Raw genomic sequence first — 10,884 nt, forward strand, 5'->3', positions numbered from 1 at the left:
AAAAAAAAAAAAACTACTCTAAGAGCATTTTGCTTCTCTTCTAGAGCACTCCTTGACAGGGTTCAGATCATTATCAAGTGGGGTGGCAACCTCATGCATATGTCTGTCATGCTTCTCAACTGTCAATTGTAGGTGCACTCAGCTCAGCTTGATTGTTAAAACATGTTATGGACTAAACTGTAGCCCCTCAAAATGGACAGGTTCAAGCTCTAACCCCCCTTACTGTATTTGTAGATAAGGCCTTAATCTCCAATTTGTTGTGTATTGATGTCTGGCAAAAGCATAACTGAGGAACATTTGAGACCTGCCTGATAGGAACAGTCTGTCAATTCCTGTTGACACATTAACACACATCCTTGGATTCAACTAGACCAGCAGTGTATTCTATCAGGTCTCCCATCCTGCTAAAATTGACTTTTCTACATTATTTAATGCAATTCAACTATATCAAAAAGTGTCATAAATAATAGCCTTATGACACTAGTAACTGTGGTTACCATAAGACTGTTGGATAGCATGTTAAATGCCCTTTCCAGTTACTAATTTATGAGTATTTCTTTTGAAACAGATTATAACTAGATGTCAAAGAAATATGAGTAAAGGGCAATGAATTTATTCAGAATAAGAAAGGTTCCATGACAGTGTTGTACAAGGACTAACAAGATACGCTATTGTGCTGAGAATAACTCAAGAAGATAGACTACAGGCAGAAAAGGCAGGAAGATAATTTAAGATCTACAACCCAGAAGCCAGGAAAGAAATGATAGCACCTCAGGCCAGGGTAGTAGCAGCAGAGACGGTGGGAAGTCATCAGATTCCAGATGCATTTTGAAGGGATAGCCAACAAAATCTAACACTAGATAATGAGATACAAATGGAAAAGATAAGTTACAAGGGAACTAGAAAAAAATGAAATTGCTATTTCCAGAAGGCTGGAGAAGAATACCATGAGGCTGGGGACTCTGTGATAGGTGTTGAGACACACAAGCAGGAGACAGCACAGAAACATCTGGATACAACAGTCTGGAGTCAGGCTGACAAGGAGCCCTTAAGCACAGCAGACAGCTGAATGATGCAAGTTATTTCTGAGCAGGAAAAGCAATTTCACAGGAGAGAAAGGGGAAACTGGCAGAGTAACGCCCTTAAGGAGAAAAGAGAGAATGGGCAACCCAGGGTATAAAACAGGGTTGCTCACAACTCTGGCACACTGACATTTGGGGCGGGACAATTCTTTGTCATGGAGGGTGTTCAATGCATTGTGGGATGTTTACCATTACCTATGGCCTCTCCTTACCAGATGCCCCAATCCACCACCCCTAGTCACAGCAATCAAAAACATTTCCAGGACCCAGAAGAAGCTCCTGGCTCCTGGCTCCCAGCTTCAGATCGGCTCAGCTCCAGCCAGAGTAGCCATCTGGGGAGAATCAGTGGATGGAAGACATCTGTGTCTCTCCTTCTCTCTGTCTGTAACACTGCCTCTCAAATAAGTAAATAAATCTTTTTTAAAAAATGTCCCTAGAAATTGTCAAATGTCCCTGGGAGATGAGATTGTTCCCACTGTAGAGCAACTGGTATAAAAATAGAGGAAGCAGCCTTTGCCAGAACACTGACTATTCATCCACAACAAAAGAATGATGGAAAAAGCTCGGAGTAGGGTCTGTAATCATTTGAAAGCCTCCTGCTAACTGGATCCTCCTAACTGTTACACAGGAACCACATGTATCTGTAAACTGGGTCTAAGCCAGAATTTTTATGTTTTTTGCATCCATCTATTTCTACATGCAAAACACCCTTACAGACTTGGTTTTCCCTAAAGTCACAGGAAGACACGTCACAAATGGTTTGGTTGGAACTAAGTTAAATGTTATTACTCCTAACAGGTTATCAACTTTTAAAGAAAGTAAAGAAAATCAATCAAAAGGAACTTATTTCCAATGATAACCCATCTAACAGGGTATTATTTATGCCCTTCAAATCATCCCACCAAATAGCCACAATGTTTAGAGGGCTCTGGCTCTGTCTGCCATCTTTACACCTACTGACCTCCCTATCAGGGGATATTAAGACAATCATCACAGTTCTTAGGTGCTTCAAGTTGGGGGTAAAGAACATTAAAGAAGCCCTCAGCAATCACGAAATGAGGTCTGAGAATTTAAAATGCAGACAAGGAATTTTAAATATATACATCAAGCCCCAGGGCTACAGGAGCTATCTCTAAGAGAAGAAAAATACAGTCACAGCACCAGTGTAAGTCAGAGCTGCTCGAACAGGTCCCAATCTGCCATATCATGAATTAAGATTCCAGGGCAAAAATATATACAAATGGATTCCACAGACTCAAAAAGATTGAAAACTCTATAATTTCTACTAACATACCTGCCTTCCAAACTAGAGAAATAAGCAACAAGCTGGAAATGCCTCAGGAAATCTGAATTGCAGATATTCTCTAGTACTGTCCTCTTTTATATAGTGCTTGGTTTCCTATCACAGAAGGAAATTAAATTGGTCAGGCATGACTTGTTTTTCCACTATGCCACCGTGGCTTTTGCCCAACATCCTGTGCTCTTTTTGATGATTAAATATTGAAACTCTGATTTGCTCTAAAAATGTCCTGAGACTCTAGACAATCTGATTACTATTTCTAAAGCAAATTTCATACAGCAAATCCGAAGAACAGAACGTAAAGGATTAAAGATGCCGGAGGCGCAGGGAAGGGCTGCCTAAGGAGCACCCGGTCCCACCTCCCATCCCACACTGTACTGTGACAGTCCCAGGCAAGCACTGCACCCTGCGCCAGGTGCCGAGGACACAGCCACAAGAAGAGCCTCCTCTGCAGGCCTAAGTCCAAAAACAGACTCACTCGCAGACCCCACTACCTCGGACCCACTGCCCACTGCCACCAAGGCAGAAAGGAGGTGAGACTCCCTGACTGCGAAGTCAACCAACAGTCTGTGTCACCACACCCGCTCTGTTTCTGCTCCAGTTTCTCTTTGGCCCCTGGAAATCTCTAAACAAAGTCTATATCATGCTCATTCAAGGTCTGTGTACTTTAGAACTTCACTTGACAACGCGAAAAGTGACTTAGCCAAGATCACACAGAGAGGTAGGTAGTCTGTGACTCCCCTTAGAGGGGAAGGCTTCACTCAGAACCCTACCAGGAGGCTTCCCACCAGCAGGGAGGCAAATGACCGCCTCCACATAGCTCTACAACTGCATGTTCACGTAGGGGTGGTCAGGAAGCACAGGCCCCACCAACTTTAAACACTGAACATAAAGAAACAAGAAGCCACACTCCAAGAACCATCCAATTTCTCTTAGAAAAATAAGTCCATTCTAATTTTTTGACTTGTCTTTCCCTTTACTCTCAGCATAGGTTGTCAACAGGTATGTTGTTATGCATATTAGTAACCAGACAGCACAGAAGCATTTTTCTGTGCAACCCCCCCACCCCATTCCCCTCCTACAGTCCCACAACCAGAGCAGGCCAGCTGTGTCAATACAGCACAAATCAGGACATCACGACATCACTGGGCAGTCTTTCCCAGGCTGGCTGTGACTAACTACAAGTCTTAACTTGATTACATTGCTAGGTTTCTACAATTCTTTAATAAACTCCCTAAAATCAGGCCCATGTTTTCTTGTGTTTCGGGTCTGTTTTTATTTCCAAAAGCCTAGCATAACTGTTCTACAAACATTTATACAATGTGTAAACAGATAGGTCATTTTCTTATTTATTATCTTTATTTATTTGCAAGAGAGACAGACAAATGGACAGAGAGAGCTGCCATCCCCTTCCTCAACTGTCTTCAACGGCCTGGGGCTATGCCAGGCCAAAGCCAAACCTGGGAGCCAGGAACAATCCAGGTCTCCTACTTGAGTGAAAGAAACCCATTTTCTTGAGCTATCACCACTGCTTTGCAGGGTCTGCATTCTCAGGAAGCTGGAGCCAGGAGCCAGGACCAGGGATCAAACCCAGGTACTCCCACATGGAGCACCAGCACCTTAATCAGTATCTTTCAACCACTAATCTAAACACTCACCTGGTAAAATGGATTATTTTCAAAGTCTGGTATTGTCCATAATCCTATGACAAAAATATTACACTACAGTAAAGTATAAGAAGATGTCTTATAACATTATCTCATTTTTAAATGAGTGGGTTTTTTTATTCATACTAACCTTCTGGTAGCACTTTAATAGCAAAACAGGTAACACAAACAAAAAAAGTCAGGTTATCACAGTTTTCTTACCAAAAAAAAAAAAAAAAAACAACCCTATAGATAATGTTTGTAAATTTTATCTTTCAACATTCTAAGGTGTTTGCTATGAAATGACAAAATCCAATTTTTTTTTTTTTAAGATTTATTTATTTGAGTCAAAGTTACACAGAGAGAGAAGGACAGGTCTTCCATCTGCTGGCTCACTCCCCAATTGGCTGAGCTGATCCAAACCCAGGAGCCAGGAGCCAGGAGCCTGGAGCCTCCTCCAGTTCACCCACGTGGGTGCAGGGGCCCAAGGACTTGGGCCATCTTCCACTGCTTTCCCAGGCCATAGCAGAGAGCCAGATCAGAAGTGGAGCAGCCAGGACTAAAACCAGCACCCATATGGGATGCTGGCACTGCAGGCAGCGGCCTCACCTGCTACGCCACAGCGCCGGCCCCCAATGGTTTTTTAAAAATCATTTTTGTAAAAAGTATAGTCACCTAATAATTCATTCTTTATATTACACCATTTCTTGGCTTTTGCTGTGCTTACCTCAGAAAGTCCTAACACCTTTCTGTGTCTCTCCACATCTCAATCTTCCAAGAAACCTTTTCTTATGTTTCCAACTACGTACGATCTCTTCCAATGGACTTTCATTATAATTATGTACATCATTTTTAATCTCTGCCAGTATATTATAAACTCTGTAAAAGTGGAAATAACTTGCTATAAGCTGATCAATGTATATTCCCATCACATATTCCCATCACATTCCCATCACATCACATTGGAATATCATATATTATTATAATATTAATATATATTATTATTGTATTAATACCTCTATACATCTGAAAATACAAGCAGTCTGCTCTTGAGAGTAAATTGTTGAAAAATTCTAATTTTAGCCATAACCATCATGAATCATTCTTATAATTTATTTACAAAGCAAAAAAAAAACTAAAGATTACTTTTCAAGAAAGCAATAACAAATAATGACATAAATGAGAATATATACTTCATAAAACCTCACTTATCTGAGGAGAAATCATAAATGTCTTAAAAGCAAAATAAAGGAGGCTAGTGCTGTGGCACAGCAGGTAAAGCCGCTGCCTGCAGTGCCGGCATCCCATAAGGTGTCCGGTTCGAGTCCCGGCTGCTCCACTTCTGATCCAGCTCTCTGCTATGGCCTGGGAAAGCAGTAGAAGATGGCCCAAGTCCTTGGGCCCCTGCACCCACGTGGGAGACCCAGAAGAAGCTCTTGGTTCCTGGTTTCAGATTGGTGCAGCTCCAGCCATTGCGGCCCTCTGAGGAGTGAACCAATGGATGGAAGGCTTTCTTTCTCTATCTCTCTCTGCCTCTGCCTCTCTGTAACTCTGCCTCTCAAATAAATTTTTAAAAAAGCAAAATAAAAGATATTAAAGCTCAGGGGCTGGCATAGTGGTACATCATATTAAGCCATCACCTGTGACACCAGCATCCCATATGGCGCTGCACTGAGTCCCGGCTACTCTCCTTTCTTAAGTTTTATTCATTTTATTTAAAAATCAAAGTTCCAGAAATGGACAAATTAAGAGGAAAGAGAGAGAGATCTCCCATCCATTGGCTCATTCCCAAATGGCTGCAACAGCCACGGATAAACCAAACTAAAGCCAAGAGCCAGGAGTTTCATCTGGCTTTCTCATGTGGGTGGCAGGGGCCCAAACACTTGGCCATCCTCTGCTGCTTTTCCCAATCTCCCAGCAGGGAGCTGGATCAGAAGTAGAGCAGCCAGGACTCAAACTGATGCCGGCATCGCAGGCGGCGGCTTTACCATCTATGCCACAGTGCCAGCCCCAGCTGCTTCACTTTCAATCCAGCTCCCTGCTAATGGACCCGGGAAAGCAGCAGAAGATGGCCCAAGTGGCTGGGTCCCTGCCACCCATGTGGGAGACCCAAAATTCCTGGTTCCTAGCTTCAGCTATTAAGGCCATCTGGAGAGTGAACCAGCAAATAAAGATCTGTCTCTATCTCTCCCTCTCTCTCTGTAACTTCACCTTTCAAAAAAAAATAAATTTTTTTAAGTATAATAAAGCTCATACACAGATCATCTCCTTGGACGACCCACAACTGACTTACTACAGGGTAATAATATCTGAAGAACTTAATCTCACCTTGAAAAGAACAGATTAGGGGCTGTCACTGTGGCGCAGTGGGTTAAAGCCCTAGCCTGAAGCACCGGCATCCCATATGGGTGCCAGTTCTAGTCCTGGTTCTAGTCTCGGCTGCTCCTCTTCTGATCCAGCTCTCTGCTATGGCCTGGGATAGCAGTGGAAGATGGCCCAAGTCCTTGGGCCCCTGCACCCACGTGGGAGACCCAGAAGAAGCTCCTGGCTTCAGATTGGCGCAGCTCTAGCCGTTGTGGCCATCTGGGGAGTGAACCAGCAGACGGAAGACCTCTCTGCCTCTACCTCTGTAACTCTTTCAAATAAATAAAATAAATCTTTAAAAAAAAAAAAAACAGATCGATCAAATTGTAATTTTTTAAAATTCTTTCTTTCATGAAATTTTTAAAAAGCTTTGTTGTTGTGGTCGTTAAAAGTCAGAGTGACGGAGAGGGAGAGACAAAGAGAGAGCTCTTCTATCCACTGATTCATACACACACACACACACACATGTCAAATGCCCACACAGCCAAATCTAGGCCAGGCTGAAGCCAGGGTCCAGGAACTCTATCCACATCTCCCATGTGGGTGGCAGGAATCCAAGTAATTGGGGCATCATTGGCTGCCTAATAGGCACAACAGCAGGAAACTGTATTGGAAGCAGAAGTGGGACCCAATCCCAGGCACGTCTACAGGGGATTTGGGTGTCCCAAGTGGTGGCTTACCCTGCTACACCATAATGCCTACCCCCAAAGAGCAATCTTTTAAAATGTGATATATACAATTATACTCATATTTACAAACAGCAACTGAGTGCTTAAAAGAACTACTGTTGGATTGGGCGCTTGGTGAAGCAATTAAACTCCCACTTAGGAAAACCACATCCCGCAACAGAGTGCTTGGGTTCAAGTCCCAGCTCTGCTCTCCATTCCAGCTTCGTGATAATGCATACTGGAAGACAGCAAATGATAGCTCAAGTAATTGTGTCCCTGTCACCCACGTGGGAGACCCAGATTGAGTTCCCAGCTCCGGGGTTCAGCCTGGCCCAGTTTGGCTACTGCAGGCATTTGGGAATAAATCAGAAAATGCCACGATCTCTGTGTCTGTCTCTCTCTGCCTTTCAAACAAGGAAAAATAAATTTTCAAACATTAAAGAACTGCTAATAACTGCCCATAAGCACAAGTAAAAATCATCATACCTTACACACTACCCCTAAAACTACACACATCACTGGGTCAATGTAACACAAACCAGGACATCACGGCATTACTGGGCAGACTTTCGTAGCTCAATCAGACCAACCACCATGCAGAAAGAAATGTACAACATACTTCAATGTCATAAACACTTCAAAAATACTTTCTGAACAACTGTATTCTTCAAAAATGTTCAGTTTACAGACTCTAAAATAAATTAGCTCCCTAAAGGCCTTCAGGTTACCATGAAAGAATCCATCAGCCAGGAAACACTGGCTAGCTAAGCACAAGACAGTCTTTCCTTCTACACACACACACACACACACATATACTCACACCCTCTTCAGAGCAGGCAGGCAGATAAGAAGGAAACACGAGTAATACCCAGAAAAGTCCTCCAGATAAGTCACAAGACCCTCCTTCCAGACCCGGCTTGTCCTCATTTTAGTCATCTGACCCTGAATTAAAGTTTTTTCATCTGATTGCTATAAAAATCAAATAGCAATGCTCTATGTAAAAGAACTTTACTTATTTTTAAATTTATCTTGCTTTCCAAATTAAGCATTCAAGTATTTGTTAGCTGATTCCAGACTGCTTGAAAATGGAGTGTTCTCATTTTTTAAGCAAATTATTTTTTATAGAGCCAAAAAGGTCACTTCTAGTTCACAGCAAAATCATAACTGGATCAATGCATCCAAAACTAGGATATTAAAATGAGAATGCATGCAAAATGAGTTTGAATTGTATTTGTCAAAGGGCCAAGATAACAGTGTCACAGGCAAGCAACCTAAACAAGTTAAATTTTGAGTCTTACTTAGGAAAATGAAAAGCAAAGACTCTTATTGCAATGTAAAAATCTAGGTTAGACTAAGAAGCTTGGTTTACAACACAGGGGCCAAGGTGGAGCCTGCATATAATCAAACACAGAGTAGAAAACAGCCGACTATTTGACACATTTCAATTTCCAATCAGTTAATGAAAAAAACTGCATGCAGATTCTGAAGCCAAGAGTGATACAATGAAATGATATTTAAAGAAAATTAACCTAGCAGCCACACAGAGGATAAACTGAAGTGATCAGACATCAGAGTCAGAGAACTTGGGAGCTTTTACATTCATACAAATTAAGGTCCTATTACAGGTGATGCCTAAGGACACGACAAGGGGTGAATCTGACAGACACTACCGAGAGGCAGCTACACTTGGTGACAGCTTGAATGAAGGAGGTGGAAGATGACTTGAAAATGATTCCACCACCCGGTCATGGGTTCCCTACGGCAGAACCACACCTGCACATCACTAGCAGTTCTTACACTGGCTTTGCCAGACTGCACCTGTTTAGCCTCTATACCCGCCGCACCGTGAGACAACACTCCCTGACAGACAGAAGCAACCACTGGCCCCATCATGTTGGTGGGGAAACACTCACTAACCAAAGGTTACAGATTTGTTTCTTCGGGAAGAGAGCTCACTTTTAACCCTGGGGATCTTCCTTCCAATCTACAAACTGGGGAACAGGAAAATTTCTTCTCTCTATCCCCCAACAATTCTCTACACATTTCAACTCCAAGATCAGTTCTATACAGATACCATAAATCACCTGTACACAAAACAAAGATGACACCATTGATAGCAATGGGTTTAACAATATTAGCCAGGCAAATCGTATTTCTAAAGGGTTCGCTCTAAACCAGAGTAAAGACAGTTGATTACATTTAGAATTAAAATGTCCTAAAAGTGATCTTGTGGGGTTAATGGACCACAAAACAATGAAAGGCAAATAAATTCTGTTCCAGAATGCACTGCTACATAATGATTCTGCAGTTTTGCTGGAGCTTTTTATTTTTTTAATTTCTGCAGTTTTTAAGAACATGCTGTTGGAAAGCAAATACCGGATCCGAGCATTTCCTCCTGTCTAAAAAGCATACCATTAAGCTACTTCCAATTTCACTAAGCAGAATGGTGATCAATAACAACCTGTATTTAATCGAGATCTCGTTGCCTACCGTTCCTTCTAAGAACGATTTAGAAATTTAATTTTTAAAAAGAACTCAGGCTAATGCACAGGAGTCCATGAGTAAAGGAAGCTCTGGGGCTGGGTTTAGAGCTGATAGGGTCAATCTGGTTTAGAAACGTGTTTCATTTAGATTTCTGGATGGGGGGTTCTAAATCCTTATGTTTACATTCACTTTCTTCGCACAAACAAGAAAAACACTGTCATGAAATCTGCAAACTGCCATAGTTTAAAATACAAACAAAAAGCAGCCAACCTTGCAAGCAGATTAAAATATTACCTAGTAGGGTTAGCAAACTGTGACCTCGTGATAAACATGATAGCTCCCCGAGCAACTGTCCCTCTAACCCTTCCATTCTATGTCTTTCGGGGCAGACGAAGAATGCGCCTGTCTTCCCGTTGGCATGAAGACTGTGTACCAGGAAGGGCAGAGGATCGGGTTTAAAGCCACGGGCTCCAGCTGCAGCTCCTGGCTGCCGGAGCAGCACCGGCAGGAGGGGGAGCCAAGGCGCAGCATCGCCTCCGCGCCCGGACGCGAAAACCCAGTGTCTGCTCCTCCACGCCGAGAGCAGGTGCGAAACCGACGCGCTGGGCATCCAACGGCTGCAATCCCCTGCCTCCACCGCAGACCCAAGGGCCGCCCCAGGAGGAACCTTCCAGGCCAGCCAGTCCCCCGGGGCCCGCGGGCTGAGGGCGTTGGGCCGGGGGGGGGGGGGGGGGGTTCCCTAATCCTTTTCCCCGGTCGGGGAATCTCCTGCACACAGAGCCACGGCACCCCCCACCCCTCCCCACCCCGTGAGGAAACTCAACCCTGAGGATGCAAAGGGGGCACGGGCGCGGCCCGCCACCACCTCACAGCCCCCGGGGGTCCCAGCCCCGCGCTCCGCCCCTTAGGCCCCCTGCTCCCTGGCCGCAGCTCACCGTGAAGGGGACATCCCCGACGCTGCCCACGGAGTAGCAGTTGTCTCCAGGGTTGACAGCCCCGGTGAGGACCTGATGCAGATGCATCTCCGGAGCCCTGGCCGGAGACAGGAACGCGCGAGAGGGGCGCCGAGCCCCGCGCCCGGCCCTCCTGCGGCCGCGAGAGCCGCTGCCCCGGCCGCCTCCCTCGGGACCCACCCCGCGGCGGCTCCGGCTTAACGACTCGCCCCCTTCTCGCCTTCCCCCCGCCTCCTCCCTGCCATGGGAGCTCCTCGACCGCCGCCGCCGCCGCCGGGTCGCCGCTCGGCTGCGGAAAGGCCCGGATGCTCCCACCGCCTGCCGCACCGGCGCACAAATGCGGGAGGAGCGCAAGGGTGCGTGTGAGGCGGGGGAGGGCCCTCGGGG

General features: G+C 44.8%; 1 protein-coding gene across 6 annotated transcripts in view; it reads right to left on the bottom strand.

Moving 5' to 3' along the window:
- Positions 1-10,641, bottom strand: part of DMXL2 (Dmx like 2) — a 162,828-nt gene extending 152,187 nt beyond the window's left edge. For 4 of the 6 annotated variants that reach the window (XM_062205915.1, XM_062205914.1, XM_062205913.1 and 1 more), the window contains exon 1: positions 10,480-10,640. In XM_062205915.1, coding sequence (XP_062061899.1) covers positions 10,480-10,566 — 87 coding nt within the window. In that variant the 5' untranslated portion in view covers positions 10,567-10,640. Of the gene's footprint in view, positions 1-10,479 lie in introns of all 6 variants that reach the window. The other 2 variants (XM_062205916.1, XM_062205917.1) reach the window with 1 other exon arrangement.
- Positions 10,642-10,884: the final 243 nt, after the last annotated feature.

This window comes from Lepus europaeus, chromosome 11, assembly GCF_033115175.1.
Source record: "Lepus europaeus isolate LE1 chromosome 11, mLepTim1.pri, whole genome shotgun sequence".
Classification (NCBI taxonomy): Eukaryota; Metazoa; Chordata; class Mammalia; order Lagomorpha; family Leporidae; genus Lepus; species Lepus europaeus.